Raw genomic sequence first — 25,601 nt, 5'->3', positions numbered from 1 at the left:
ACAATGATCTTTCCCACCCAGGTGAACAGATATTTTGAGGGCTGCCAAAGACTACATCATTTAGAGCTGGACTTTGCCCCTCTGTCCTTCAGGGGGACAGAGGTTGGGCTGGCTCAGGGCTTTCCAGGAAAAGAGAAAAGGTCCTATTTGCTGTCCTTTCCAATCCTGAGATTTGGAAATGCACCAGGGGGTAAAAAAAAAAAAAATCACGGGAGAGAAAAGAAAGAAAAAGAAAAGGAAAAAAAAAAAAAAGAAGGAAGAAAACAAGGGCATTTCAATAGCAGAGAATTGACCTATTCTTGTCAGCCCAGAGGACTGTGGGGAGGTTTCTCAGAGCCAAGAACGCGTTCTTTGCTGCTGGCGTTGGGTGGCTAATTGTGCAAGCAGAAGGTAGCATATAGCAGGTATTGAAAAAGATAAATTTAGAATAAAGATAGTCCAGCCAAAAATTCCTATGAAAGCAGCAAGCCCCAGTTATATCTGGAGGAGGAAGGAAAAAAAAAGAAGGATGTGTAAAACTGAGTGACAGCCCGTGGGCAAGACTGCATTTGCTGCTCTGACCTGCATTTAAACACAGAGCTGCTTAGCCTTTTGAACACCTAAAGTTGGCTCCCTTGTTTGCATTTCATAGAAACTACTATAGAAAGTAAACAAGAACCTTTGGTGAATTATTTAGCATACAAATAAACCAGCAAAGAAGGCTAAGTAGGCCTATATGAACTAACTGGATTGAAATATTCATCTGTAAATAACCCTCCAATCTGGTGCTTTCACGTACAAATACTACATGGAACATTAGACACAACTAGCTTCTAGGGATATTTAGGCTCACTAGAGAGCAATTTTTATGTCTACTGGCATCTGTGGGTAGTGATATGGACTGACTGTTAATATAACCAACATAAAATTTATGTGAGCACTCACTGAAATAGCAACACACTGTCAAACAGCTGGTGGCTGATGCAGAGCACATGCGGATTTTATATGCACTGCGTAAACTAACCTTTGCAATAAAGATTTAGCAGGTTTATTAGTTTAGGAAATCGCTATAATTAAGGATAATTCATAATGGCCGCTTATCCACTCTCCAGCAATAGCTAGCTTAATTTAGGCTCCATTTCTTGGAGCCATAAATAAGTGAGCTGCTATCTTCTGCACAGATGTGGCATTCAACCTGTTCGTGTTGGCTGGTTTTTGCTTGTGTTTTAATCAAAAGCATTAGTAGATAAGACTATAAAAAGCACCAGGTTTGAAATAAATTAGCAAGAAATGCATCGGCAAAGTCTTTTTTTTTTCAACTACCCCCCCCCCCCACAAAAAAAAGAAAAAGAAAAAGAAAGTAACCTCTCCCTCCAGAGGTAGAACAATTAAAAATAAATAATCCTTTTAAATGTATTAAAGGAACTTTCATTTACAAACCCAAGGAGAGAGAATGTGACAGAGCAATAACATTAATGAAGGCCAAAGAAATACGAGTGTGACCTCTCTACAGTATTTCCATTTAACTGTGCATGTAATTAAAGGCTGACCTTTGCAGATGCACCACACGCTGACGTGTGGCAGCTTCCCCTGTGATCCAAGCACAGGCTTCGGGGACGGGAGGTTTTCAGAGCGCAGTCGCCTGCCTTCAGTGTCTGCTCTCTGTCCCCACTGACAGGGACACCTTGCCTGTTGGTCCTTAGCAACACCTGACACTCTTCTTCCGTACATCCACTCCATCTTTGTGATACAGCCTGTGCACCTGGCACACACTCAGGCCATGAGTCAGCAAAAGGCAAGGCGTCCCAGAAGGTGGGTCTAGATGGTCAGCATCTCCGATGCCGGCTGGGTGGTGAGCATGCCCTACGTGTGGGGCCCTCTGCTAAGCCCTCCCTGGCCTGGTCCGAAGAGCCAGCCGAGGGAGACCTTCCCTTCTGGAGATCTCCCCAGAAAGCTACAGCTGGCTGGCATGGGGATTTGGAGTCATATAAAGGGTGAGGCTATACAGAGACTTAAGAGTAGCTTTGTTCTTGAGATTTTCTTGACTGTGGAGTTAATCCTGGTGTAATGGAAAGGGTGTTGGTCTAAGAGTCGGAAGGTCTGGGCTACATTTCCCAGCTGTGTCACTCAACATCTGCTGTGACCCCAAGAGAACTAGTCAGCCTCCCTAAGCTTCAGCCTCCCCGCTTACAAAGTGGGACACCATCCCCTGTCCCATCTAGTGCACACGGACTGCTCTGAGGACTCAGGGACACGGTGCCCACAAAGTCTCCCGGGACAGCAAAACTGCCATGGTGAATTCTAGCCCAGCCACTTGGCGGGGGTCGGGGGGGGGTTCTCCACCCCCGAGATCCCCCACTGCGAAATGGGGCCACTGCTATCTGCCAGTGAAGAAGATAAAGAGAAATAACGTGTGCAAAAGTGCTTTGTCCACTCGAAAGGGCGCTACCGGGTAAGTTACCTGAGCCAGGTGTCCTCCTGGGAGTTTCAAGCGCTGCTTGCTGCTGGCCCACGGGATGGGTTCCAAATACACCAAAGGTCCTCACAACCCCTCAGACCAGAGGCGGATGGTGAGGAGGACTGGCGGGGGGGGGGGGGGGGAGGGGGGGAGGTGCTGAGGTAACGCCATGCGTTGATGGGCATGATGCCAAATGTGCTGGGAACATGAATTTTTAAAAATTGTTATCTCATTACCAAAATAATTTTTCCATCCCTGGGGGAGTATTAAAGGCAGCTCAGTTTTCTCTCTGAATAGTCTGACCCGGTGAACAAAGGGAGAGCCGGTGACAAGGATCAGTGAAACGCTACAGAAGACATTTCTCTCCCAAGGCACTTTCGTTGAGAAGGTGGGTTTGGTGCTGAGACGGAGGGAAGCGGCATCATGGGACATTTGTTTAATGGACAAGGGCTGGTGCGCAGGGAACTGACCACAAAGTTGGTCAGTGCTCGCGGAATGGCAGCAAATGAGCAGCCAAGGACGACGGAAAGAGTAACCGTGACAAGTGTTAGCACATCTCAGCTCTCCCCGGCGTCGGTGCCCCTTGCCTGCGGTGCCCCCCTCACATCGCGGCCAAGCCACGGGGTAGGTGGGCAGGAGCCGGGCACAGCCTGTGTGGATCAAAGTGAGGACATGTGCAGCCGGGCAAGGCCCTTGGCTCGCATCTTGTCGCAAAGGCCCTGGGAAGCGTTGTGACCTCAGCTCCCAAGTTAATAAAAACGGCCACAGAGCTCCAGTCAGCCACCTGAGCGCCAGTCTCTGGCACGCTTACCTGTAGCCCCGTGGCGGCAAGTGGCTCGCCACCCCCCCCCCCCCCCGCCTTTTTGTTTTATCCCCACGCAGGCCTATTTAATCAGGTGTGCACTCGAGAGATTTATATCCCCTGGAGAAAGTGATCTTGGCAAAATAAAAATCTAATGCTGTGGGTTGTAAAATAGGGCTGGATCCAGAATGGGGTAGCAAGTGGGGTCAGGCAATGGGTTGGCCCTTCCCCATTCCAGCGTTCCGACTGAGAGTATTAGCCCGAAATGAGGAACATATTTATCAGGGAAATCTTTTATTCTTTTCAAATAGAGTTTCCTTTAGGAGTCAAAGTTCACAGGAACATTTACCTTGCTGGTGCACAAATTGACATATTTAATAAGGCTTCTGGAAATTCGGAATTTAAATCATGGTTAGAACGATAGGGTCAGACAGAACATGTCAAACCCAGAACCCAGGGTCAGAAAAAAAAAAAAAAAAAAGGTTTTCATTATCGCCGAATTACTCTAAAACATTCTCAGCCTCCAAAAATTTGAAACTAAAATACGGTATCTTAAAACCAACAAACAGGCCCCAGGATTTTCTAAAGAGGCACAAAGTTGTGAGGACCTGCCTAGGCAGGGAAACACATGCTAAAGTACACAGCCCGCAAACAGAAGTCATGAGAGGAACAGGAGTTGTAAGAGTCTGAGCTACACAAAACCCCTTGCAGGAAACAGAGCTTCTCAAACACAAGTGCCCTGCGTTAAGATCCCAGAAGTAAAAATAAGCAGCTAAGTATGGTGGAGAGGGATTAAGTGCACATCTACCTATGACAAAGGCAGGTAGCAAAGGAACACGACAAGAGGACTCATTCGAGGAAAAAAAAAAACAACTTAGCACTGTTATTTTTTTTTTTAATTATTACATTAAAAACCGAACAAGGACTTGGTAGATGATTCTCCACACCCTGCATGGAGCCAGCTTATTAATGCTAACAATCGTGGTCACTGTTCTAGAAAACATACTTGAATATCGGTTTGCTTCCATTCCCACCTCCTACTAACATGCGCTTCAGACACAGGACCCATCGTGCAGAAACGTCTGGGTCCTCGATACATTTAGGCTTATCCCTCGGGCCAAAATATTCTTTGTAGGTTAAAGAAAGCAGAGAGTTCTAGATGGCTGTACAACATCTCAAGGCTTCTGTCCCAATCCCTGACAGGGACCGGAGGAGGCTTTACTCTTCGCCGTGATGCTTATTTTCACCTCGTATGTGTTCCATAACTTTCCAGGAATCTCCGAGAGCACAGCCAGGCATTCATGACCTTAAGAGTAATTAAAACAAAGCGTACTCTGCATGATATCAACAAGGAGATTCACGAGTGTAGAACACGGTGTTGTTTGGATCTGCGGCCCGGGTGGGAAAGGGCAGAGCCGCCTGGCACATGGCTCGTTTCTTCAAACCATGTCCCTCTGAATTTCTTTCCTTGAAGAAAAGCAGATTCCCAACCAGAAATAACAAACCTTTCCAACAGAAAAGATAAATACGAGGCCCCCTGCTTCCGTCTGCCCTTTGCCTGGTGCCTCTGACACTTAGGAGTAATATTTTGCTAACTATCAAAACTTGGATTCATTTCATTTGCAGATGGGGACCCCTATTGGTATGAAAAAAATCCCGGGGAAAATGGAAATGGAACGCAGCCTTCCGAACCAAACACCCTTGATCTTACCAATAAACACCCGCCATTCCATTTCACAAGGAAAAACCGAGTTGAAATCCTTTCCCCGCTCCTTCACCAACACCCCCCCCCAGGAAAGCCTGAGCGCCCCCCCCCCCCCCCCCCCCCCCCCCCCCCCCCCCCCGGGAAGCCAGGTTCTGAAGATTCCCCCCGCTCGCGCACCCCGCGGGGGCGCGCACGTGCACACGGCCGCTCTCCTCCAGCCGCCGGTGTCACTGGGGCTGTAGTCCATTTCTCTGCTGACACATCTCCGTGTTGGGCAGGGTTTCCAATCCTTCATGACTATCTATTTGTCACTGCAGGTGAGTGGTGGCACTCAGCCTGATCCCCAGCCACTTTCACAGTTACTTATCTGTCTTTATGGATTCATCCTGTGTGTCAAGCCAGCGCATAACAGCATTACTGTCAGGGTGACAAAACTGTCCCCAGAGTGCCACAAATGATTCTCTCTCCTTCTGGCTGCTAGCAGGGGAGACAGTGACACTGCCTCGCCTCCCTCATCCTTCTCCGGGCCCCAGCCCTGGTTCAGCACCTCCCCCTGCACGGAGAGCTGGTTCCTGATGGGTTCGGGAAGAGCAGCCTTGCAGGGTCTCTAAAAATGAAGAAGAAAAAGGGGGCAGGGCCGGAGCACGGCTCTTCCTGCGAGGCGCCCAAGCTCTTGTCGCCCGCTGCTCGGAGGTGAGGCACCCGAGTGTTTAACACCTATCACTGAGGCAGCCAGGGAGTAAGTCCTCCCTCTCTTCAACTCCCAAGGCCTGTCACTTTCCCACCCTCCCAAGCACACGCACGATCCACAGGGAAGGGACCGAAAAGGCCGTGAAGTGCCAAGCCCGTAAATCTGCAGGGCAATGGCCAGCTTTTAACGCTGTCATTTCCAGAGCAGAAATATTAACTGGAACTAATAATCAATATTGATTGCAAGGCTGCGCCGGGTTTGCCAAATGATCTGCAATCATTTTCATGAGCCGACGGCTTCAAAAACAACATTTCTTTTGTGTCTTAAATGGAGCCCCCCGTTCCATTTTCCTCCACAGGCTTCCTTCCAAATGTGATTCTGACAGCAACGCGGTGCCTGTGGCCATGTTACTTGGAAGGAAGGTTCCTGCGTTCCCTTTATTTTAATCCCACCACGGCATGCCGAAACTAACGCGGCAAAAGAAACACTGAATTTTTATTGCCACCAGAAACTTGCTTGAGGATCCCACGCTAAGGCATGCTAGTCCTAAACCAGGCCCGCAATCGCTCCACTGGCCTGCCCGGAGTGACCTTCTAATGCCGCTCACAGTTTCACAGATCCCTCCAAAATCAAGGTCGGCGGAGCACAACTCTGTTCACCAGGGCATCTGCGCTGTATTTGGGGGCTTCAGTAAGTGTTAGGAAAAGAGATAGTCCACAAGACACTCTACTCACCAGGTGGGGTCGGGGATGAAGTCTGGTTGGAAGGCTTTGCTTTCCCTTTGAAAGGTCAACCGAGATACAAGTGCGCGCACGCACACACACACACACACACACACACACGCATGCACACATAAACACGCGCCAGTTCAGGCGTGCCTCAAACTCTGCTTTGTTCTTATCCTGATGAGCACTCACTGTCTGAGTTTTTTTTAAATAGGTTCAATCTGATTTCTGACACTGGAAAAACAAACCTAAAAGCAATTTAGAAAACACCTGCCCGTGAAGTCAGATGGCAAAATATCTAAAGCTTCTCTCGAAATCTGTGACCTCAGAGGCTGACATGGTTTGATGGGAAATTTAATGTAATAGGCTGCGAAAGCCAAGAGGCCTGTTGTCAGCAATGAAGGCTGAAAGTTAGCAGAATTAATAACACTGTACAATGGAACAGCCCTCAAGGGACAAGGCTGCAGAACCAGGGCAGTGGGGGAAAAATGACTTTTGAAGTCATTTCACTATGACATTCTGTCATCACTGCTAAACGGAAATAAAAAATCGTCCGAATCACCGCATGTTTCTTTGTGTGTCCTTCCCTTATCTAATATAAAGTAATAACACCCCACCCAGGCTGGGAATGGACCCTCGAGGGATTCCGAGAGCTCCATTTTGAATCACTAAATGCAATAAGAATAAATGCAAGTGGGAGTCTGTTGAGCAGAGAGTGATGCCTGGTCTGTTGCCCATCGAAAGCCAATAAATCTCAATGCTTCAACAAGAGATGAAAATGGTTATCTCATCATTGCAGTGCCAGGGCGAAATTTTCTCTGCGCCAGAGTATTTTTATGGATGATTTATGTCTGGGAAGGATAGTTATTTAGCAAAATGGCAGATAATGATGAATAGAAAGTAAATATGAATAGCAGCAAGGGAGTGGTGTTTTGCCGCCGCGATAGACCAAACAAAATCCCTCCATAAAGTACATGCCACAGATAATTGCCGTTACACTGAAGCTAGAATCCCTATATGACTGAGAGTGAAATACAAATGAGCCCATCTGATTTAGTAAGTGATTGCTCTTTGTTGTTCTAGAATACATGCCCCAGGAGTCTGCTAATTTTTCTTGAAAGCATACTTGGTGTCTACGGAGTAGCAGTTACGAGCACAGGCTTTGCGCTGCATCGATGGATTCAAATTCCGACACAACTGCCTGGTTGTTGGACCTCAGGGAAGTTCCCGAACCTTCCCAAACCTCAGTTTCCCCATCTGTAAGACGAAGACGACAGTAGCGACCTCTTAGGTTGGCGGTTAAGGAGTAGGCGAGGGCCTCTGGCTTGAAGAGCCTGGCGTGATTCCTGGCACAGAATTAACACCATGTAAATACTCGCCATTACTATCAGTCAGGGACCAGCCAACCCAGGGAACTATATATTAATCTTTTAATTTTTATCCAGTCTTCTCCATCCACTGAATCTTTCAGCTGAGCCCAGAGTAAGATCTGAAAAGGGGAAGAGTTATAAGTGGAAATTTTGCAGTCTGGTTGGGTGAAGGTCAACATTCACCCAGTACATTGTGTGATCATCCCACCATCACCATCCTTAACTCTCAAGGCACAAGAAACGGTCACATTATCAAGCTGGAAGAGAAATAAGGAACAAAAGAAATTATTCATGGAGTTACAATGCAAAGAAGTCTATTTTAAACATAAACAGAACTGAGTTTTTGGAGCCTCTGAATAAAAGATAAGTTGACTGCACACAGAATGTCAAAATGGAGGGGAAGGAAGGTATTTTTCCCCCCAACACTTTTTTTCTGTACTGAAGCACGACACAAAGGAAAAAAAAAAACTAATTATAGTTTTAAATGTCCAAAACGCCATGTCCACCAAAAGCCCGATGCTCATTAGTACTAGTAATTAACTTTACAACTGTCAACACAAACAGCACACAGGCTGACAGATAGAGAGTAGCTCGGAGGGTGCTAATAAATCCGGAAATAACAACTTGACATACAGATGCACAAAAGGATGCAGGTGATAAAGAAATGTTGACATCAAATCTAATTATCTTCGAAACGGCCAAGTACAGCACGAGCCACAGTTATTGCTGGTGATGAGCCCCACCGGAACGGCGCTTAACCACTGCCTGCAACCCAGCTTTTACAGCCCTTGTCAGAGCTGGTGAGGACAATATCAAACAGGAAATTATGAGTGCCATGACCCCTCCAAGTCAAAAATCCAGTGATGAATATGGGCTCAGCAAGGCATAGCAGATTACCCCCTCACGAGTTCTAAAGCTGGGATGATATATGACATTTTTATCAGGCACTTTCTCAGGAATGTCACCAAGAGGGAAAATAAAGGCCCATGCGCAGAGACTAGGTGAATTATGCAACTGTAATTGCCGATCATAACCTGATATGAGTTGAAATTGCTCTGTTTTCATATTGAGATAGCATAAAATTGTCGGGAAATGCAATGGCTCCTTAATGTGGGCTAGATGAGTCTAATATTCTGATCATTTTTCACTCGGCTTGCAAGGTAAATCGAGCTTCCTTCGCACAGCCACTGTGGCCCAGGGCAATCGAGGGGCCCAATTTTACACTTGAATTGAGCAAATATGTGTAAACCACGATTTTTCATATTTTCTGCATGCATAAGAAGATGAAACATCTTTATCATCGGTATTGTCTGGCTGAGCTTATACAAAATATTAGTTTATCTGTCCTACTTTGGTTCATTCCATAAGCGAGACACATAGATCTGAAGGAAGGCAATATCCCCCCCCCCCATATATAAAACAAGTCCATCTTTTATGCAGTGTCACCGCACAAGTTTTCCTATTCGGAACCAACGCCACCACCACAAAAGTCGACACAGTGGCAGCGCCACAAAGGAAGACATTTTTTCGAGGGGAGGAGAGGAGGCCAATCCAGGCGCTAAACGCAGCCAACTGTTCCGTCATTCTCCTGTTTGCGCACGGGAGCTGGGGGAAAGCCAAATAATCCCTGATGTCTCTGCTAGACTGTCTCCCTTTTCCCACTTAAATCAGTTACACCGGCAAGAGGCTGGTATCAGCATTTTATTGCTTTCCCGCTGCGGCCTGCGGCAAACGGAAAAACAACGTGTTGGCTTTCTTCCTCCTTGGAGTCAGCTCTAAACCTGGGAGCATCGTGACAGTGTTATTGGGGCTCTTGGGTGCCTGGTCCCGTTCCTTCTTGTTCCTGAGCCCCGTCCCCTAAAGGGTGGAGGACCCAGGCCCAAGCAGAGATGCTTCTTTGTTACAAAGTGGATTTCTCCCTCCATAACTTCTGCTTCTCATCCCCAGGGCCTAGGCAGCCACCCAAGGCCACCTGTGTCCGGGGCAAGCTCTAGTTCAGCCTGAAGTCTAGCCTAGAGGATGAGGTCCTGGAAATAGGTCTGTTAATGAATCAGTCTCTGCACACGCCATGATAGCAGGGTCCCTCTGAAGATGGGTTCCTTCCACTGTGATTCGCGACTGACCGTCAATATGTATTAGCGCTTTACTGGCTGGCGTCTTTATCTTCTCGACATTCCTAGAAGCATTCCAACGCTAGGCCTAAGACATGACTCATCCCCCGGCCATGTTCAGCCTCAAGCCAGAGTGAAACCTGCATTTATGTAGCCAGCAAGTATACACAGCATTAAAATAATCTCGTGAGTTTTTTTGTTCTTTTGGAGACAATCAATCAGTTGGCTTTTAATCAAAGGACCCCTCGATAATAGGGTTGCTGCTAACAGAGAGGCTGCAGAGAAATAAAGAAAAGCACCACACTAAAAAGAGCCACTCAAATGGGAGTCAGATTCAGCAATGGGATGCTCATAGCCCAGGGCCAAGAACTTGAGATCACCTTCCCTCTTCTCTAATGGCCAACCAGTTCCATAATGAGTCAATGCGATATGGGGCAGTGCTGAATACAGTGTGCTAGAACTGTCTGAAACTAAACGAAGCTAAGGTACAGTTAGAGAAAAAAGTGTTTTCTGTGACATACATATATATACTGGGATGCCAGGAGGCTGTGTAAAAGACTACTTTCTCAGTTTTAGGGCCCCCTCCCCACATTCTGGCTCCCTCCTTTGCACGCCCACTGCACTTACGTGAATGGCCCTTGAGCACTCTAAGTTCCTCAGAGGCAGGGACCTTGCCTTATTTGTCCTGGTATCCCCAGCATCTAGCATAATCCTTGGCAGAGCTGACATTCAACAAATACCTACTGAATAAAGTGATGCTTATGGTAATCAGCCATTACACTCGTCATTTATCGCTGTGCCATGAGTTACCCTCCAAATTAAGGACTTAAAATCATGAGGGTTATTATCTAGCAGTTTCTGGGGCTCGGGAATTTGGGGGTTGGGTGGCTCTTGGAAGGACACGAGTAACCTATCAGTTGGTGCTGCAGTCATCTGAGGCTGGAAGATATACTTCTAAGGTCACTGGTGTGGCCGTTGGCTGAAGGCCTCAGCGGCTTACCATGAGGCTTTTGGCACAGAACTGCTCACAACATGGCAACTGGCTTCCCTCAGAGTAAGTGGTCCAGAAAGAAAGAGATTGCAAGTAGCCACACTGCCTTTCACTAATTAATCACCCCCCCCCCACCTTGGTATGTCCATCAGAAGCAAGTCACCAAGTCTAGCCCATATTGAAAGGGAGGCTGTGAATTTCAGGGGGGTAGGGATCACTGGGGACCATCCCGGAGGCTAGTTGCCACAGCTAGATTCTAAGGGAACAAATTCAACCAACAATGACTGAGTTCCCGCTATGGAACAGACCCTGCGCTGAGTACCAGGGATGCAATGGTCTGTGGAAAGCAAGGTATGTGGCCCCTGAAGGTGGGGGCTACACCACTAGAGTATGAGAGCTCGGGGCGGGAATGCAGGAACACAGAGCACTCCTAGCTTAAGATACCTAAACTGGAACCGTAGGCCATTAGACAGAATTGTTATTATACGTGCCATTATTATGCACCAGCCACCATTTTTGGCTTTTCCCCAAATAATTATACATTGTCCTGAAAATACAGTGCTCTGTTGTGACGGTGAGCCCTTTATAGGTACGAGGCAAGAATCAGGGGTGGTTATCAGCTTCCTTTCTCCAACGAGGAACTTTGGGCCAGGAGGGCAAAGACTTTCTTGACTGCCACCTTCATTCTTCAGACAGAAAACAAGTCAGAGGTGGAGACAGAAAATCTGTTTTCTGGGCCCTGAAGATACCCTTCTAATCACTCAATAATGGGAACCTGAATTATGCCCATAAATGACCTGAGCCAAACTAACCCAAAACAGAATCTTCCTGAGTAATTTATTTGCTATTTTGTATTTTCCTAATTTTTGTTTTTAAAGTAGTGGAAGATGGGAGCATAAGTTTTTCTGCTTCTGTGTTTCTTGTTTTGTTTTGTTTTTTAATCCCAAGAATCGACTCTTCTCTTCCTAGGGGATCTTTATTGAATTGCAACACACTCGATATTATTAAGAATTCTGATCAGAGGTAAACATGCAAAACACTCAGCCAAGGGGATTAAGACTCTTTGTTAGTGTTTACGTTATCTGTTTTTAATTCCTATATATCCTTTCTTTATCTCAGTGTTTCAACACTAATTGCAAAACAGCCCTCACTAACGGTAATGAGTCCCTGGACCTTTGCAGACCTCCAGACAGAGCTCGGTGCATAGATAAGGCAGCCCCTTAACAAGGCTCAGTATCTGGATCAAGGTCTTTTACTGCTTTTCCACTTTCTTTGGCTCATCTGGGCTTCCAGAGGCTAAACCAGCTCACTAAATCATGGAGTTCAGGGTGATATCTTAGTCAGCGGAGAGTCTAAACTCAGCTGAATCTATTGAAATGGATATGCTGTTCCCGGCTTGTTCAAGATGCTTCCTTACTTGAAATGGAGCAAGGCTGAACATCAGTGTATATAAGAGCGCCCATTCTACTCGGTTCCGCAAGCAGGGCTTCATGAAAACTGGGCCCTGTCCTCCAATTAATCCTGGTTCACCGGTATGAACTGACTAACACTAAATTAGGCTTGTTCTACAGGATTTCAACCATCAGACCCAACTCTGTTCTCCATCTTTTCCTTCCCTGAATGTTCATGCCGCGTTTCGGGTAATGTTCCCTGAGTTGTGCCTGCGTGGGAATCATAGTCAGGCGTCAAAGAAAGAGAACGAGCTCTTCTATCAGTGGGGTTGGTTCAATTGCCACTTACTTTATTTAGCGAGAGAGAAGGTACATTCTGTCTTCTCTTTCCCTTATCCCCAATTTTCCACTCAGCCGTCTCTACGATTACAAATATCTTTTACTCTTTTTTCATTACCGACTCACCTCCACATTGAAATGGTTACCTATTTCATCTTCCTGTCTGGTCTCTTCCTGTAGCCCCCTTCCAGAGACTTAATTCAGAGACTGTTGCTAAGCAACTATACATCATAGCAGCCACTCGCCGATCACTAATTGTCCTCAGCACTTTAGCCTTACAAATCCGGACAGCCTGCAACAATGGCCAGGAGTTTCCGTGGCCAAAAACATACCCAGGGGTTTCTTAGCCCAGTATGGACAGAGGCACCAATGACCAGGTACCGCCGTCACAGCAGTCACCAAGACCTCCAGTCCGATGCCTACCGAACCGCACCGTTGTAAACCCATCAGCCGGGCACCGTTCTCCGGTCGTGCTCAGGAAATGAAACCGGAGGTGAGGCTGGAAATATCTGAACACACGCACTGATGAAAATGTGGACGCCGACATTTCACACACATTCACCTTCCTCCCCGCTGGCCACCCCATTTCTATCGTCTCTGGTTGAATGGAGGATCTATTAGTAATCAAATTTCAGCCTCAATTTTATGGTGAGTGTAATGGAGTTAATTTCTCTAATGCTAGCAGTTCATGGAAAAGGTCTCTTGTGGCAGCACAGGCCTGGGATCCGCAGCAGCTGTCAAAGATGCCGCTAAGGAATTCTTTATTAGCTAAGATGCAACCAGGCAGAAAACTCATTACACAGTGCTAAATATACTTAATCACATCTATTAGAGAAAAATGAACTTGATAATTACAACAAATAACTAAACTGTAGAAAGTGTTCAAGGGAAAAAAAAAAAAAAAAAAAAACAACAACCCACACCAGGATCTAAGTATACAGGGAATGTGAGCCGCTCAAGAGTCAAGGCGAACTAAGAACGTGAGGCTTTGTGCGGAAGGAGAAGCCCAGTCTCCAGGTAGGTGGGGCTGATTTAAGTTGCTCAAGAAAATGACACATTTACATTTCAAAAGTGCCCTTGTTTATTTAGTATATGTAAAATTTTAATTAGAAAGGAATCCTCAGAGGGTAGATGCTTTGTTTGTAGACTGGTTCTTGGTGCGGGCGGGGAGGGGTAGGGGTGTTGTAAGGGAGCCCAGGGTAAACACTCGGTTTGACAAATAGAGATCTATAATAGCTCGGTGACACGTAGGACTTCCCTGGAGCCTAACAAATGTTGAGAGTCAAATTTGTCTTTTTCGTCTATCTCAGAATGGAAGTCCCTGAGGTGGTGGGGGGCAGGGGGGGGGAACCTCCACCATCCCCGACTGAGGAATATACATGAGAAGCCCCACAGTGAATGTCCCCTATCAGTTCTTCCCTGCCTGACCTCACTCAGGAAAAGTCACTACCGACAGAGGCAGTGCTGGGCACTTCCGCTTCTGGTAGCCCACAGGAAGAACCAAGATGGCTCTGAGGTAAGACCCAACAGGAGGCCATCTCTGGAGACCAGGAGAAGGGGACACCTGATCACGGTTAACCATGAGGAGCGAGATCAGGCTTCTGGGAGAGAAAAATGGAGGGTGGGCAGAGGTGAGACGCAACAGAATAAATGCTGAAAGACAGGAGATGCCATCCTGCCGTAGAGCTCAGGGGAGCCCCAACAAGTTGTGACAAGCAAGGGCCAAAGCAGGCCGAAAGCGAGCCTGGAAGAGTCCTGACTGGCTGGCAACTCCTCTCTGCAGAGAGGAAGGATGGGCACCGTTTTTAAGCATGGGAGTGGCGGGACGGTTTCATCTCTCTCGAGTGGGCTGAACAAAAATATGCTGCCGCTACCTTTGACCTCTGACGGCGGCAGCAGGAGAGGCCCCCCGACCCTCAACACTGGGCAAAGCAAAAGTCAAGCCTGTACCTCCACACGAATAACTTTCCTCTTACTCCTCATATTTAAAGGGAATGAAAACAGAAGCACTAAATGTGATTCTCCCCCATCCCCAACACTCAAGTTTCCTGGTCAAAGAGTCGGGGGGAATGGCCTTTGGCATAAGTGAGGGACATTCTTGTTCTGTCACCAACTCAGTCTGTAACCTTGTCCTAGTTTCCCGCCAGGAAACCCCTCCTTCCCAGACAAAGCGTAGAGGGTTCTGGCACGATCCACGCTAGCCCTGGTAGTACCCCACTCCCCGGGCTACCATCAAGGCAGGTGAGCCCCTGTGCTGGGAACGCCAGGGCAGGGCTGCTCGCTTCTCCCCACGTGATGTGACCGCAGAAGGACAGAGCCTTGAGAGTTGCTGGCAGCCATCTTGTGGCCCAGTGAGGAGAGTCTACGGGGGACTCACGAAGGCGGTCGCCTCAGCACGTGGAGCAAAAAGACACAGGTCACAGCCACCTCATTTGAACCCAAGATCACACTGCGCTAAAGCCAGATCTTCTTGTCCTTTTCTTTTTTTTTTTTTAAATTTTTTTCAACGTTTTTTATTTATTTTTGGGACAGAGAGAGACAGACAGAGCATGAACGGGGGAGGGGCAGAGAGAGGGAGACACAGAATCGGAAACAGGCTCCAGGCTCTGAGCCATCAGCCCAGAGCCCGATGCGGGGCTCGAACTCACGGACCGCGAGATGGTGACCTGGCTGAAGTCGGACGCTTAACCGACTGCGCCACCCAGGCGCCCCTTCTTGTCCTTTTCTAACACGTGAGCCAAGGAGTCATTTTCTCCACTACTTTCCCCCACATCCCAGCCGGGCTCTTCCCCCCATCTCAACCGAAGGAATCCTAACTGATGGAGCGTCCCACGTCCCCTCTCGACCACAATGCTTTGCATGGACTCAGCCTGCCCCTGAAAGGCCAAGTGACTTAAGAGGAAACGACCTAAGCCAGGTGACCGTTGATGGTGTTTAGGGCCTACATCCTGCAGCCCAGACCCCCCCCCCCCCCGGGAATGGGCATTTCTGAACCTGGGCCACAGTGCGGAGGATCACTGGATCACGGGCACTGGCTCTCGGGGCCGGGTACAGAGATCAGAGGACGCGGGCGGCGTATCGGCCCAAACCCGCCATCCAGCTGCACTGTGTTTCATCACGTATCAATTTTTACTGAAAAGAAAACCATACAAATTTAATCAGCTCTTCATATGGAAATATTTAACTTTTTTTCCCCTGGAGTTGTTTGATATTATTGTTTTCAGAGTCAGGATTAAAAAAAAAAAAGTCAAGATGTGTGATAGTGGTGGACACAGAAAAGCATCCATTTCTGGCAAGAATGCAAGTCTCATTTCCAGTAGACTCAAGGCTTAAATGCACTGGCGTCTCCGTCAATTGCCTGGCTCAATGAAGAACATATTACATGCCCATAACCATGAAGTATAAGACGAGAATGATCCATCCCTGCACAGCCCTCACCCGCACTCAAGGCAGAATGCCATTATCGGTGAGAATAATACGATCTCAGGAAAGTTCCCGTTGCCCACAAGCCTAGGGAGTGTTCTGTTTTGGCATCCGAATCTCTGAGGCTTCCATTTGCTCCTCTGCCCTTCAAAGATGTTATCAAACAACTCCGTTCCAGAGCTTTTAATCTCTGAAAACCTATAACGTGGAACTCTCTTACATATACACCTATTAAAGGACTATGTTCTCTCTCAGTAGTCATAAAGTGTAAAACACCTCTTAAAAAGCGACTTCCTTTGTTTCCCAGCCAAGGGCACAGGAGACAAAAGAGGCTGCCCTTTAAATATAATTTTAAAACACCGTGTTAAATAAAATGAAGTGTTGATATACAAAGTGATTTAAAAACGAGGGCTGCTTTTGAGATCATGGGCGTTTTTAAGCGCAAAAAGTGACGTAAGCTGCAGGCCAGAGCCAAGAATTTCCCATCTCAGAAATGGGTCATCAGGAGCCCGGGAGTGAGGAAAGCGTAGCACGTTGTCACCAGCTGCACTGAGAAGACCCGCCAGTGTGAAGGCCACACATCGCTGGTGCCATTCGTGGGGGTGGGGGCAGGTCAACCGTAAAGCGTGGCCCGACCCCAGACCAGGACAACTGTCCAAAGCACAGTCTCAAATCCTTACAAACTTCTACCCTTGAGCAACCCGTAAAGCAATAACGGGTACCGGCTGTGCAGCTATGAGAGCGCCAATCCACATCCCGATGAATTTTCTCGGCGCGATTCCGCTCTATGGTGGAGGAATGGGGCCACTTACTAAGGGCCATGGTGTCTGCTGGGTGGGCAGGGGTAATCGGGCAGGCTCCTGGAGACCTCTTCTGGCCATCACCATGTTGCGAACACTTGCCTTTCCCCTCGAAGGAAGAGAGAGGGTGGAAACTGTTGGCAACTGAGGAGATTACAGGCCTCTTCCTGAGACAGGGGCTTTCTGCAACCCAAGGCACAGACAACTTTATGTTGATGTTATGGATAATGCTTTTTTTTTTTTTTTTTTTAAGAGGAAAAAGAAATCCCACTTCTATTATGCAATCAGGAAATTGAAGATGCCTATCTCCAGATAACCAACTGGCTGTGGTAGGATTTCAGTTGGAAACTTTCACGGAGAATGTTTTCCTACTGTCGGTTCTGGTGTTTCTGTCACTTCACATTGACTTTTTTTTGCTCTCTGTAGCAAATAAATCAGAAAGTTAATAGTTATGTTGATTTGTTGGAGCCTTTCCCCCACCCCCTTCCTCTAAAAAAAATAAAGAGAAGAAAAGAATAGCTTTAGAGGGGGGAAATACTGATCCCAGCGTGTTAACAACTCCATCGCGGTTTCGGGCTGTGGTGATGCCAACTGTCTAGTAAAAAGAGAAATTCCACTGTAGCAGAAGTAATAAAATCTTCTTTTAAAGCACAAATACCACGCAGGGAGGAAACGTAAACCCTTGCATTGGGACAAGGAAGGTGGGGGGGGGGGGTGGTATGGAGTAAAATATGGGCTGGAACATAGAGGATTTGCGGTAACCACACTACTTTGGATAATCTTTCACCAAAAGCAGCTGTTTCCATGACCCAGAACCTTCTCTTTCTCTTAATCCATCACCTAAAGGATTGCAGAGAGATGTAAGCTATTATCGGAGGCTACCTTCATTGTTATTCATATGGCAAAATATTTATCACCCACTGTTTTTTCAAAGAAGCTCATCCCAGAGATGGATAGTCAGAAGACTCCCATCAGCATAGCAACGTGCTTACGGCAAGCCAAATGTGGCTGCTCTGGGAGGGAGACAGGTAGGTACGGAGAGGAAACTTGTGTTCATATTCATATCCACCAGTACGCTGTTGTCCCTCCCAAATCAGAGAGAGCTGGGCATTTAACATCCGAGTCCTCTATCTGGATTTCTAGGTCTCATAATTGACAAATAATGGACTTTCCTTAAAATCAGGGTCAAAGCTCCCCAAATTACCACCCTTGGTGATGAACACACTGGGCCAACTGTTCCCCAGGCAGCCGGGAGGAATCCTGTCTGCCCCACAGGCCCCCGCTCAGTTACTCCAACAAAAGGCAGCAGTTGAATGTAGAGAAAAAGTCAAGTGAAAAGAGTGAGGATCCTGTGACATGGGGCATTCACCAGCCAGATTGTTTTCACACAATCACTCAATATCTCTGATGATGGCCAGACTTGGAAGGGGGATCCGCTTGCCAGGTATCGCTTGGACGTTGAGAGCCAGCAAGCTGGAGGCAGAAGGCAAAGCCAAATTCCTGTTTCCTAATTCAGGCTCTCCATTAAAACACCCACCTCCTTGATGCGCAGCAGAACCCTGGGAAAAGCCCCTCCCCCCGCCCCCAGGACAGCTTGCAGTTTCTACCCCTCCTCCCCCACCGAAGGGCCCCCCCCCTCCCCTTTTCCTAAAATTCTGTCTGAGGAAACTGAGGGGCAGCTCCTGGGGAGGTAAAACGCGGTAGCAGCAGCTGCCCCAGCCACCACCTTAACACTTTAATGAATTAAATGCAAAGACACAAAGGCATGTATTTCATTTCATCTGGTGGCACCGCCAGCCCTCCCGCTGCACGGGCTGTGTGTAAACACTGCACTCCCCCCCACCCCCCCCCCCCTTCACCACACTTTGGATTTAATTGTATTCCTAATTGAAAATGAAAATTAATTTGCTTTTGATCAATTCCAGGTGGTAGATCCGCCTGCAACGGCAGCAGAGCCTTCGCTCTCCGACTGACCACACGCACGTGCCCATAAACACCAACAGGCGGCACCGGTGGAAGCAGGCCGCCGTCTCTTCCGGCGCAAAGCCCCTCCGGTGTCTCGTGTCCCCGCCCCGCGCTGATCGGCAGTGTTCAATTTTTAATAAAAGAGTTACACAAGCGACGATACTTGTGGAAAGAGGCCGCTGACGGACTGGCGGAGTCCGGCGCGTGATGGGGGCCGCGGAGCCGCAGACGAACAATGGGGGCTTACAGCGAGATGTACGCGGGGGATCGCAAATAACCCGGCATCTGGTTTCTTTATCTGAGTACCTTTCTTACGGTTTGGATCTTAATTTTTTACAGTTGACAGCAGTGTTATTTGAGCCAGTCAGTGGCATCTGGCTGCTGGAAAGGAAAAAAAAAAAAAAAAAAAAAAAAGAAGAAAGAAAAGAAAGAAAGAAAGAGGGGGAGGAAAAAAAAAATCTCCATGCACTTTAATTAATTGTGGAGAAATTACATGGTCCTCCAACCGTGTAGTTTGTCATCAGTGCACATTACAGATTTATATTAGATGTTTCTCCACAGTGTCAGGAATAATTAAAAGGGGGTAGGAAATGATGCCAGCCAGCAATGCTTTAGATCAGCGGTGAAAGTTTTATATTTATTACAGCCAAACAATTTTAGAAGAAGATGTCAACTCAGAGGCTTGACTGTGCATGGAATACATATCAGGCTGGGGGCAAAGCCAATGCTGCTGGCATAATGAGAGAGGGCTAATGTTTCATCTATCAGGCCGACTAGAATTGGTGCGCCGTGCCACAGTCATTAATGGCGCGGCATCCCCTTTCCTCGTAAAAACGTTCACCCCAAACAATAAGGAACATACGCCTTTTTCTTTTTCCTGAAATGATCTCTGTCCAATTGTTCTCTCCGATCGTAATAAGAGCGGAAGTGCTAACTGCATGTAAGTCACTGTTTTTGCTCAGTTAACTTGAGCTACGCTTCCATGGCTTGGGCGGTGCTGGTAGGGGTTATGTCATAAAAAGATATCCAAGTGGCTTTTGCTTTCATTGAGCGCCTGATTCCAGCATCCCTGCCGGGCCCTTCACGGGGGCCGCCATGGCCAGACAACGGCTAACATGAGTGGTGATGGCCATCCTGTACCCCCACCAGCGGAGAAACTCAAAATCTTAGTCATTCCTGGTACCACTGAACAAACCTGGAACTTATTGCTTTAGCTTTTCCGGAGGTCAGAGCCAAGAGCTACATTTAGAAACCAAAGGTCACAAAAAAGCAGATAAACGTCAAAGAGAACGGTCATCCATAGGACATCAATCTTCTGGCTTGCTCTTGCAAGAAAGCAGATTTCCTTTTGTAGCACCAGCACCCTGGGCAGCACATTTGAGGGGGGTCATTAGACACCCTCTACCTTCATCGTGCGTCTTGCAGGAGAGTCAGTGTATGTGATAATCCCCTAATATGTGATGCCTGTCACTTCCTATTTATTAGCTTCTGGCCCTGGACATTTTCATAATTTCTGTGCAGCTTTGTGGCCCCAGAAGTGGAGACGTCCTGGGATTCGTAATCTCAGGACAGCCTTACCTATGACCCCGTGGACTCACAGGAGACCAGGGCACCAAAAAGCAATTCTCTCCAGAGGATCTGCGGTCTACATAGTGGGAATCCTCTGCCCTTAGACCTTCACAAGATATGGGAAAAGGCAACAGGGCCCTCATAGCAACGTAGATCTCAGGGAATTGCCAAGAGAATTCGTTTCAAGTTTAGCGGGATTCTCCCACAATAAAGTAATAATACCCTCGATTATGTTAAATACTTCAGTAACAATATCCTTAAATTACAGTGCCTTAAAATTTTTAAAGTGCTTTTGTAAATATTACTTCATTTTGCTAATATTTGTGTAACTCAATGTGGAAGTAGAATAGGGAAGTAACTGTAGCCCTTTCTTCTTCGGTCTTAAATAAAATGCCCACGTCAGGCACATTTTCCCTTTGCTGAGGGCTTAGAAAAGTCAGCATTTCGTTTTCTGAAGTATTCTCTGTCGTTTAAATACAATCTAAGTGGCTTCTTACGGCCCTGCCTTCCATTCTGAATCCTCCCACCTCCTCTACTCCCCACCCCCCCTGCCAATGCTGCTCCCACATTCTTCCTGTTCCTCCCTGGGGTAAAGCCCATTTCCACCTCAGGGACTTGGCACTTGCTGTTTGTCTGTCTGCCTGGAACGCTAATGTCTTCACGGGGCTGTCTCCCTCTTGTTTTTCAGATCCCAGCTTAAATGTCACCTCTCAGAAACGCCTTCTCTGACATCTCGAATCACTATTTCCGCTTCTACACATTTCTTAATTCACCTTCTAAATAGATCTTTCTTACGTATTTAACAGGGGTCCCCTGCATTGGAATGTAAGCTCTGAGAAATACTACAAGTTCAGGGTAGATGTCTCCGTATGTTTAAACATATCTACGATTAGTTTCAAATGATCGATGTGTCAAATTTTTCTTTCATTCAGTAGAAAGTCTTTAATTTGGTTAGGGTAACTGACGTTTTTACCGTGTAAATGAGTTTTCTTCATCCCATTTGGATTTCAAAGCCACTGATGGAATCCTCTCCTTTGGAGTGAGCCTAATGAAATTAACCAACTTTGAAGACATGTTGTTGACTTAGAACCGTTATTGTTGGAAAGAAAGAGAATATTAATAAAAGGTCAAGCCACCACATCTTGTGTCCCTAACAGGATTATTTTACAGCCCATTATTTCACTGTTAGTATTAAAGCGGTTCGCTCACTAGGTTTGCACTCGGCTTTGAACTGAGGTTTGCAGAGGCCCCACCAAATCCCTGCTAACTGCAGCTTCAGACAGGAGCAGCTAAGAATCACCGGCTCCCAGCGCTAGGGCATTGAACAGCCAGGGCGGCCAGCGACAATCCTGCACCCTGGGGACTGGCCCAGGGCCAAAGGAAAGGAAGTTTAAATGAGAAGGGCAGATCTGGATTCAATACAGAAAGCAAATTCTTACCGGAAGGGAGAGGCCTACTAAGTGACTTAAAGACAGGAGCAAAATCTCTGGAGCGGGTACGAGTAGGATAAACCCTTGATGATCCTGCAGAGGTGAAAATGCTACGCGCCTCCACCCCCAAGTTTCCGGCCCAATCTCGGCAGCATTTTCTTCCTTCTCCCCCACCCCTCTGCATCAGCTTGGAAACCAAGACTCCCGCTTTTGGAGGAGCAGAGGCACCTCGGAGGTTGCTCCTGACAACCTGTCCTCTTCGTCAACTTCACTAAACATTACCTTAATTAAGCCACAACTGCACGGTGCTCTGTTCCGTGCTGTACAAGAAGCTGGAAAGGGCAGGTTCCCGGGGGCCGGGCGCTCACGGTCTAAAGGCACCGGACAGGTGTGGCACATGCAGGGTCGGCTCGGATCCCTTCCCTCTGCTTCTCATCCTCCTAGAAGACCCAGCTCGCCCTTTTTAACTAGAAGGAGCAGGGCAACCAGAAGGCCCCCCTGTTCACAGTGGGTCCTCCTGGCCTCCCAAGCCCTGCTGGCTGCTCTTGTCCCTTCCTGCTCTTTGTACGGACTGCCGTGAGGGCAGGTTAGAAATCAGATGGCATCGAAGGGACTGCATTTTCTCCCCTGGTCTTGCAGTCTGCAGTAGACAGGGAAACTTGGGAGGCTAGAGAGTGGGACAGGCCCTTTCCAAGTTGAGCACAAACTTGGTACATCTGGTGTCGCTGCAGCAAGAACTTCGCTGAGAGTCCTCTGCCCAGATTTTAACCAAGCGGTGCTTCTACGGATCAGAAAAGTTCTATGCTTCCATGGCCCATTCTGAAGCCCGCAGGGGCCAGGTTCTATGACGTGACGTCCTTCCCGGCTCCTAGATGCTGATTCTATTTGTGCCTGAGAACTTCTTATCCTTGGGTTGCCTCCGTGGGTCATTTTTTCTGGGGCCAAGCATCTGCTTAGGCCCTAATTTAACGCAGCTGTAGCCACAGCTACGAGGATTTCATTTTCAGCGTGTTAACAGCTGGAATGAATGTTCTAGGTGTGCCCAAAATACATACGCCTTACACTGGTGAGAGTTCATTTCCACGAGCAAGAACATCGGGCACACAGGTTCAGGTAGCTCGAGGATAAGCAGAAGGAAAGTAGGAGGTATTTGTATTCAATATGTTCCCTAAAACTCTAAAAGTAATTCAATGGCAGTATTAAGGAAAATTTAAAGTTATACACAAAACCGCCAATCTAACAAATCTTCTTGGCAACCACACGCATACATAATTTTTCCATGTTTTTTGAATGTAAGGGCTAACTACTGTTTTGCTGTTTTCATGTGATGGTGCATCAGAAGCATTTCCCCATATCTCTAGGCAGTCTTCATAAACATTACCTGCATTTTTCTAGAGTAGAAGAGTCTCTAAACTTAAAACCGTCTATTAGCTGAGGGACTGGAAATAAAAAATCCCTTGTAATTCAAAAACTTCTAGGCAATAGGGAAAAAGAATGTTGGAAATCTGTCGGCAAGCTGGGATATGGCAGAAGAAAATGGAAGAAAGGACGTATTAGAAGCTCTTACCCAAAAGCATGAGCACGGGATGCTGTTAACTACCGCGAGGACCTCTGGAAAATGAATCACTTTCCCTTTGCCTTAGTTTCCTCAACGAGACACAGAAGGTAGGATCGGGTGAACTTTAAAATCCTTTCCTGCTCTGGGGCGCACGGGTGGCTCAGTCGGTTAAATGCCTGACTCTTGATTTCGGCTAAGGTCATGATCTCACTGTTCATGAGTTCAAGCCTCGCGTCAAGCTCTGTACTGACAGCATGGAGCCTTGGGATTCTCTCTCCTCCCACCTCTCTCTGCCCCTCCCTTGCTTGCACTTTTCCTCTCTCCAAATAAAAAAAAATTTTTTTTAAATCTTCAAAATCCTTTCTTGCTCTAACATCTTATGTTCCTTCCTTAAGGTGACTTTATTCTGTAGGATACAAAGAACCACGGGTACTTTAACTTACTCCTTAAAGGAGTGGTATAGTGGACAATTACTGGGCTGTGTCCTTCGTGTCCCAGGTTTGAGAACTGACCTCTCCAACAGTCATGGCTTCAGTAGCAGGCAGCCATGTTTGTTCAGTGGGGCCTTGCCCCCTGGCCAGGGCTGACCGCCCCAGAAGTGGTGGCCATTTTTCAGCCGTGTGGACCAAAGATACAGAAGTTGGTGTGCTGAGAGAGGAGAGCAAGCAGACATGCAGGGAGATGGAGAAATCAAAGTCAAGATGACCACCCAATCTATTCCTAAGATCAAGTTTGAGATATCCTGTATCCAGAACCGTTCTACCAAAACAGTCATGTCCCTTATTTCACTGGTATGTCTCGCATAGCAAAGAGCACTCATAGTTAAACAGCCTTCATTAAATGTCCCCTGCATTACTACACATCTGTATCCCTTGGTAATTTGGAAAGAAAGAAACAAAGCAGTATATTAGCTCTATCTATAGAAGAGGAACTGAGGCTTTGAGCTCGTAAAAACACAAATCACATAGAAATCCTCATTCTCTGGCACAAAGACTCTACTTGCTAACTATTTCTAACCCTATAGCTTCATTTCTGCTTTACAGTGTGGGAAACCACGAGAAGGAGCTAGAGATCTCCAAACTTCAGTGTTTTCAGAAAGGAACTCGCTTTTGAAAGTACTTGGAGTTCTGGGCAAAAAAAGTCTCAAGGTTTTGAATTTTGACCCTTGGATCCTCTCAATTCGATGCTATGTGCTCTCAATGCTATGGTCTTGCATTTCCAAGCCCTAAGAAATGGGGTCTAGTCTTTTGGTGGTTTTCCCTTAACTCAGCCCTAATGAAAGCCCTCTTATGCATGCAGAGATGTTAACGGAGATAGGCAACATGGAGGCTAGGAACTGAGTTCAGCCAAAATGTTTAAAACATTACAGAACTAAATATTAGATTAGGACTAATCTGGTAAATTCGGAATACTAAGAGGCAATAGGAACCTTAAAATAGGATAGACAACTGAAAACATGAGCCTTTTTTTTGGGCTTTGCCTTAATCCACCTACCTATCTGAAGGTCTAATCTATCAGGTTTTTAACCATATGCCAGAGATATTTCCTTCACTCCTTGGGGGGAAAGAGACAAGAAGGAATTGGTTCCATATGAAACAAGGTGATCTCTATTGCATTTCTAAATCAAAGCTTTGCAGCCCTTGGATGTGATAATCGTGTTTGTTCATTAGATCATCTTTATCACCACCACCACCAAAACTCCCAACCTCAAAACCAAGAAATTAAAAAGGGAAAGAAGTGTATTCAACACATATCCAGCACCCAGGAATCTATGTGCAATTGAGGTTTGATTTACAGACGAAGGAGGTGAGGGGAAGATTTAAAAACACCTGATACGTCCAGTTATTAGACTTAAAGGCACAAACCTAACCTAACGTATGTTCTTAGGGTTGGGTGCATCGAAACTTTCCCAAGGTCTCCCATAAGTGGTAGCAAGCCGCTCTGTTAAAGAGCTCGAAATGGCCTTGTAACACACTGGGACAATAATCTCCAATTAAGTGTTCTCCAGTGGGCCTCTGCATGACAAACCATAATGGCTCCAATGAAGCCCTTAAAACCTACCATGTCAATGAGCTCCCCCAAGCACGAGAATTTAGAGCTATGGATTAGACCTCTTCACCCTCCTCCTCCCCTCAAAATATCTTAAAGACCCTTTGCTCCCAGGGGAAGAGTCATTCTAGCCAGTGTCTGGTTAAGAGGTCTTTGTTAACTCACATTTAGACATAGTTACAGGACGTCTAATGAAGGCTCCGCATTCAGCACAGACCTCCCCTCACGTTGCCATAAGCCAGATT

General features: G+C 46.9%; 1 protein-coding gene across 2 annotated transcripts in view; it reads right to left on the bottom strand.

Moving 5' to 3' along the window:
* Positions 1-25,601, bottom strand: part of FTO (FTO alpha-ketoglutarate dependent dioxygenase) — a 389,506-nt gene that overhangs the window by 37,941 nt on the left and 325,964 nt on the right. Inside the window, exon 9 of one of the 2 annotated variants that reach the window (XM_042918177.1) lies at positions 4,229-4,545. The exons of the other annotated variant lie outside the window; for it this stretch is intronic. Coding sequence (XP_042774111.1) covers positions 4,539-4,545 — 7 coding nt within the window. The 3' untranslated portion in view covers positions 4,229-4,538. Of the gene's footprint in view, positions 1-4,228; positions 4,546-25,601 lie in introns of those variants that run through there. 2 annotated transcript variants of the gene reach the window in all.

Source organism: Panthera leo, chromosome E2 (genome assembly GCF_018350215.1).
Source record: "Panthera leo isolate Ple1 chromosome E2, P.leo_Ple1_pat1.1, whole genome shotgun sequence".
Lineage (NCBI taxonomy): Eukaryota > Metazoa > Chordata > Mammalia > Carnivora > Felidae > Panthera > Panthera leo.
Note: the sequence above shows the minus strand (reverse complement) of the source record. Positions and strands in the feature narration are given on the sequence as shown.